General features: G+C 41.5%; 1 protein-coding gene across 1 annotated transcript in view; it reads left to right on the top strand.

Annotated features, from left to right (window-relative positions):
- The first annotated feature begins 2,000 nt into the window (after positions 1 to 2,000).
- LOC112069036 (solute carrier family 23 member 2) overlaps positions 2,001 to 6,338 on the top strand; it is a 77,588-nt gene continuing 73,250 nt past the window's right edge. The window contains exon 1 of the mRNA XM_024136291.2: positions 2,001 to 2,225. Within this exon, the coding sequence (XP_023992059.1) occupies positions 2,154 to 2,225 (72 nt within the window). The 5' untranslated portion in view covers positions 2,001 to 2,153. The remainder of the gene's footprint in view (positions 2,226 to 6,338) is intronic.

The raw sequence follows: 6,338 nt of genomic DNA, 5'->3' as shown, positions 1-6,338 counted from the left end.
AAAGGAACCCAGAGTCTGTGGTGCCTTCAGGTGGTCTGGGAGGGCATTCCAGAGGCTGGTGGCGGTCGTGGCTTGGTTAGTGACACTATCAAATTGGTGACTTGATAGTATTTGTATTTGTACTTATTATGGATCCCCATTAGCTGCCAAAGCAGCATCTACTCTTCCTGGGGTCCAGCAAAACTAAGGCAGTTTATACAATGTTAAAACATTACAATACATCACAGATTTCACAACACACTGTGTGCCCTCAGGCCCCTACTCCACCACTACCACGTATCTACAGTACTAAATCCATGTGTATGTATAGTGCGTATGTTATCGTGTGTGTGTGTGTGTGTGTGTGTGACTTGGTTGAACAGCTTAAAATACATAGTAAGTAGTAAGAGCAATGATGATAGTGTGGTGTGTGTGTGTGTGATGTGTGGTTTGTGTGTGGTGTGTGTATGTGTCTCTGTGTGTGTGGGGTGTGTGGGGTGTGTGGGGTGTGTGTGTGTGTGGAGAGAGTCCATGCAAATAGTTCAATGTTATTTCAATGTGTGTACAGTATGGTGTGTGTGATCGTGTGTAACTAAAGAATAATAAACAATCAAAAATTTGACCAACTAGATCAAATACTATTTCTAGTGGGTTTAGGGTTAGAATTAGTGTTAGGGTTAGAATTAGTGTTGGGGTTAGAATTAGGGTTGGGTTAGAATTAGTGTTAGGGTTAGAATTAGGGTTGAGTTAGAATTAGGGTTGAGTTAGAATTAGTGTTAGGGTTAGAATTGGTGTTAGGGTTAGAATTAGGGTTGGGTTAGAATTAGGGTTAGGAGCTAGGGTTAGTTTTAGGGTTAGGTTTAGGAGCTAGGGTTAGGTTTAGGGTTAGGGTTAAGGTTTTCCGGTTAGAGTTAAGTTTAGGGTACGGTTTAGGTTCAGGGTACGGGTTAAGGGTTAGGAAAAATAGGTTTTTATATGGGACTGAATTGTGTGTCCCCACAAAGTTAGTTGTACAAGACTGTGTGTGTGCTCCTGCTTGTCTTGTGTGCATGTGTGTGTGTGTGTGCTCGCCGGCATGTGTTAGCATGTGCCTGTGTATAGTGTATCATCATCTCACATCAATGAATTAAAGGAAGGGGTTTGGTCTGCAGATATATCACACAGCCCAGCCCCCGAAGAGGCTCTTATCAACTGTGTGCAAGGATTCCTCAGTGTTGATCTCACCAGCCCCCATTGTAACACCTCTGGGTAGCAGAGGTTATGTTGTCTTTACAGGTCTGTATGTCTCATATCTGATTGGAGGTTAACTTTACAGTAATGCTATTGGTCAACAACTCCGATGTTATAAAGGGGTCTCAGATTCATTGTATCTTTCTCTTTTTTTGTTCCTGAACTGCTGTGGTGAGATAGTCTTTTTTTCTTTCTTTCTCCCTCTCCCATGAGCTATGGGCCATGCTTTCTTTCTCCCTCTCCCCTGAGCTATGGGCCATGCTTTCTTTCTCCCTCTCCCATGAGCTATGGGCCATGGTTTCTTTCTCTCTCTCCCATGAGCTATGGGCCATGGTTTCTTTCTCTCTCCCTTGCGCTATGGGCCATGGCTCAAGCCATGGTTTCTTTGTCTCTCTCCCACTCTGGTCATGCTTAGAATAATGCTTAGTAATGCTTGTTAATGCTTTGTAACTTAAGCTTTATGCCTTGTAAATGTAATCATTCAATTTACAAATTAATTAAATAAACTTGTATTTAGAATTCCATTCTCAGACATTTCTTGATGGCCTATTACTGTAACTGAACTACAGTCTCTTGCATAATGCTAGATCATCTGATGGAGTCAGACTTTGTTAACATATTCATTGAATAGTCTTATTACGAGGCACATGTGAGGTGTATATAATGTGCATATATATCAAATATTACCCATTACAACATCACGATAGACACATGACAAAAGGTCAGGGGCTAAAACAACAAATAGTTTGGAGGGATTATACAACAACGTTTTGCTAGTGATTCAACTGTGGTTCCCTTGACAACATGACGGGACTCTTCATGCTTTCCTAAGGTCCAGTGTTTCTCAGAGTTTTCCCAGTGAGTGTGTAGCGTGTGGAGAAGTTTGAGGGGTCCCTGTGAGCCTCAGCGTCCAGCCACCACTGTCTCTGTGCCTACGCACCAGCATGCATCTTACCCAGGACCCGAAAGTTGAGATAGGATTGAGCGATCAGGGGTCGGTCAACCCTGCCTTTGGGGTAAGTGCTGCGTCACTCTGTCAAAACAACCGAAGCACTGCCAAATCACACTGCCTTAAGTATCACAGACTCTCAAATGTATGTGAATTCATTTAGTTCAGTGTTCATTGGTTCCTTGAAATCTTTGGTTTCTTAAGCTAGATTTCATGATGTTGGGTCTCAATTGAACACAATTTTAGTGGGATGTGGGAACTTTTCCCCACTGCATTCATGCTGGTTTACTTCTGTGCAGGAGGAAAACAAAGGGCTGAGTTATTCATCTTAGCAACTAGAGCTGACTTTAAGCTACTGTGGAATGTAATTTTCCCAGAGCATACTGAACAGACTGGGTAGCTCAATGGAAGACATTGTTTGATACCACAGCATGTAGCATAGATATGTTGTTATCAAATACAGTCATGCAATCCAAAACCAATATATATATAGAAATGACAAGAAATTACATTAAAATGGTAATAACACAGTTCTAACCTATAAACTATGTGTTTGACTCCTAAGGAATTATTTCAATATTCTCTCCATACAATTGGCCTTTTTATTTATTTATATGCGTAAGTTCTCTCTCCCACTGCAAAGCCTTAATGGTAATCAATGTCTAGAAAACTGACTTGGAAAAGCAGTTAGCCAGGATGAATTACGATGATAATAAGGATGATTAGAAGGTACACAAAAGGCCATCAGATAGCGATATTGAGTCGTTTCATCTTACCGTACAAAGCTAATGCATGCAGCCGGCTATACACTGGTATCCTCCGTGAACCGTTTCGTACATAAAACCTTCTCCATTCAGGCTGCAAAGGAGTTAATTGCCTTTACTCAATGTAATGGCGAGAAGAAGGGAAAAACTGGGAAAATATGCATACTTTCTTTATGAAACACCATTTTCCACCACCATGCTAGTAGCTGTCAGCCAATCAGCATTCAGGTCTCGAACCACCCAGTTTATAATCATCCTTATAATTAACCCTAAGGCCGGCAGCTTGCGATATTGAATTGTTTCATCTTACCATCCAAAGGCAATACATGCAGCCGGCTATACACTGGTATCCCCTGTGGACCGGTTCGTACATAAAAGCTTCTCCATTCAGGCTACAAAGGCGTCGATGACAAAACATTTATTTTTACTGCTCTAATTATGTTGGTAACCAGTTTATAATAGCAATAAGGCTATTGTGGTATATGTGGTATATGGCCAATATTCCACGGCTAAGGGCTGTGTCCAGGCACTCCACGTTGCATTGTGCGTAAGAACAGCCCTTAGTCATGGTATATTGGCCATATACCACATCCCTCGGGCCTTATTGCTTAATTATAAGATGATAATAGGACATAATAAATGGGTTGTACTGTGCGTACTTATGACAAACAAGTCTTAAAATGTTTTGTAATAGCTTAATAATGCATTATAGTTATGGAGCCAAAGTAAATGTTGCTGAATTACAATTTCTATTTATTTCAGACTGAATGGAGCGCTTAGTGTACACAGCTGGATTGAGACTTTATTTATTTTCACCCCCCCAAGCATATTTCTCCTCAACCTAACAACTAAAACAACAGCTGCCTGCACAAAATCTAAATAGCAACAATTGGCTGAGCCAAAGCAAACGTTCATGATAAATGTATGCGTTTATTTATTTGCTAATTCAATATAATGCATTCAACTGTGGTGGACTAAACTGCAGTGTTATACATCTTTCTTCGTGTCGTGGCATTTTCCCAGCACATTGAGTTGGGAAAATGCCAAGAACAGGCAAATCCCACAGTCAATAACCCTAAGACCAGGTACCACACATTAAAATGGTCAAATCAAATCAGCTCAATCAATCAAATGAATAGCACATTATTATACAATCATCTAAGTAAAAAACATAAAGAAATATATACGTTGAAGAATGTTTTCTAATTCCTACACTGTGTCTCCACTGCAGTATTTTCAACAATGACTTTTGTTGTTGCTGTATTTTGACCAGATAAAGACTTTGCGGTGAATGAATAACGTTTGGTCAAATATTTTTTACCAGGATCAAAATCTCACAGAGTAAAAATGTCTCACAAGTGTAGAAGATAAACATTGAGACCATGACTAGAGTCCATGACTGTCTGGAGATTATGTTTAAATTAAGGTTTGGAATGTTTTTCCGACTTCATGACAACAAGTGGAAGGTGTATCTGAACCAACAGCTTGTGTGTCCGAGATCGATCCCAGCATTTAGAGCCAAATGGTCCGGGGGACAGACTCCGATTCCCCAAGTTTTGAAATAACAAATATGGTGTATTCAGTATCAATTCAGCAACAGCATGATGCATTAAACATTCATGTAACTGTTGCATTCCACATCTGTTCTGCACTAAATACTATGCTCAGAAATGGAAGTGATGTTGTCTACTTAAAAAAGAGAAATATCCATAATACACTACAGTGGGGCAAAAAAGTATTTAGTCAGCCACCAATTGTGCAAGTTCTCCCACTTAAAAAGATGAGAGAGGCCTGTAATTTTCATGATTTTGTGATCATTTTGACCCCACGGGGTGAGATCTTGCGTGGAGCCCCAGATCGAGGGAGATTATCAGTGGTCTTGTATGTCTTCCATTTCCTAATAATTGCTCCCACAGTTATTTCTTCAAACCAAGCTGCTTACCTATTGCAGATTCAGTCTTCCCAGCCTGGTGCAGGTCTACAATTTTGTTTCTGGTGTCCTTTGACAGCTCTTTGGTCTTGGCCATAGTGGAGTTTGGAGTGTGACTGTTTGAGGTTGTGGACAGGTGTCTTTTATACTGATAACAAGTTCAAACAGGTGCCATTAATACAGGTAACGAGTGGAGGACAGAGGAGCCTCTTAAAGAAGAAGTTACAGGTCTGTGAGAGCCAGAAATATTGCTTGTTTGTAGGTGACCAAATACTTATTTTCCACCATAATTTGCAAATAAATTCATAAAAAATCCTACAATGTGATTTTCTGGATTTTTTTTCTCATTTTGTCTGTCATAGTTGAAGTGTACCTATGATGAAAATTACAGGCCTCTCTCATCTTTTTAAGTTGGAGAACTTGCACAATTGGTGGCTGACTAAATACTTTTTTGCCCCACTGTATATATACAAAAGTATTTGGACACCCCTTCAAATGAGTGGATTCGGCTATTTCCGCCACACCCATTGCTGACAGGTGTATAACATTGAGCACACAGCCATGCAATCTCCAAAGACATATATTGGCAGTAGAATGGCCTTACTGAAGAGCTCAGTGACTTTCAACGTGGCACCGTCATAGGATGCCACCTTTCCAACAAGGAGGTTCGTCAAATTTCTTCCYTGCTAGAGCTGCCACGGTCAAATGTAAGTGCTGTTATTGTGAACTGGAAGAGTCTAGGAGCAACAACGGCTCAGCCCCGAAGTGGTAGGCCACACAAGCTCACAGAACGGGACCACCGAGTGCTGAAGCGCATAGCGCGTAAAAATCATCTGTCCTCGGTTGCAACACTCACTACTGAGTTCCAAACTGCCTCTGGAATCAATGTCAGGTAAAGAACTGTTTATCGGGAGCTTCATGAAATGGGTGTCCATGGCCGAGCATCTGCACACAAGCCTAAGATCACCATGCGCAATGGCAAGCGTTGGCTGGAGTGGTGTAAAGCTCACCGCCATTGGACTCTGGAGCAGTGGAAACGTGTTCTCTGGAGTAATGAATCACTCTTCACCATCTGGCAGTCCGACAGACAAATCTGGGTTTGGAGGATGCTAGGAAACGCTACCTGCCCCAATGCATAGTGCCAACTGTAAAGTTTGATGGAGGAGGAATAATGGTCTGTGGCTGTTTTTCATGGTTCAGGCTAGGCCCCTTAGTTCCAGTGAAGGGAAATCTTAACGCTACAGCATACAATGACATTCTAGACGATTCTGTGCTTCCAACTTTGTGGCAACAGTTTGTGGTAGGCCCTTTCCTTTTTCAGCATGACAATGCCCCGGTGCATAAAGTGAGGTCCATACAGAAATTATTTGTTGAGATCGGTTTGGAAGAACTTGATTGGCCTGCACAGAGCCCTGACCACAACCCCATCGAACACCTGTGAGCCTGGCCTAATCGGCCAACACCATTGCCCGACCTCGCTAATGCT

Source organism: Salvelinus sp. IW2-2015, unplaced genomic scaffold, assembly GCF_002910315.2.
Source record: "Salvelinus sp. IW2-2015 unplaced genomic scaffold, ASM291031v2 Un_scaffold864, whole genome shotgun sequence".
NCBI classification, from domain to species: Eukaryota; Metazoa; Chordata; class Actinopteri; order Salmoniformes; family Salmonidae; genus Salvelinus; species Salvelinus sp. IW2-2015.
The sequence above is the reverse complement of the archived record's forward strand: the minus strand, read 5'-3'. Positions and strand labels throughout refer to the sequence as shown.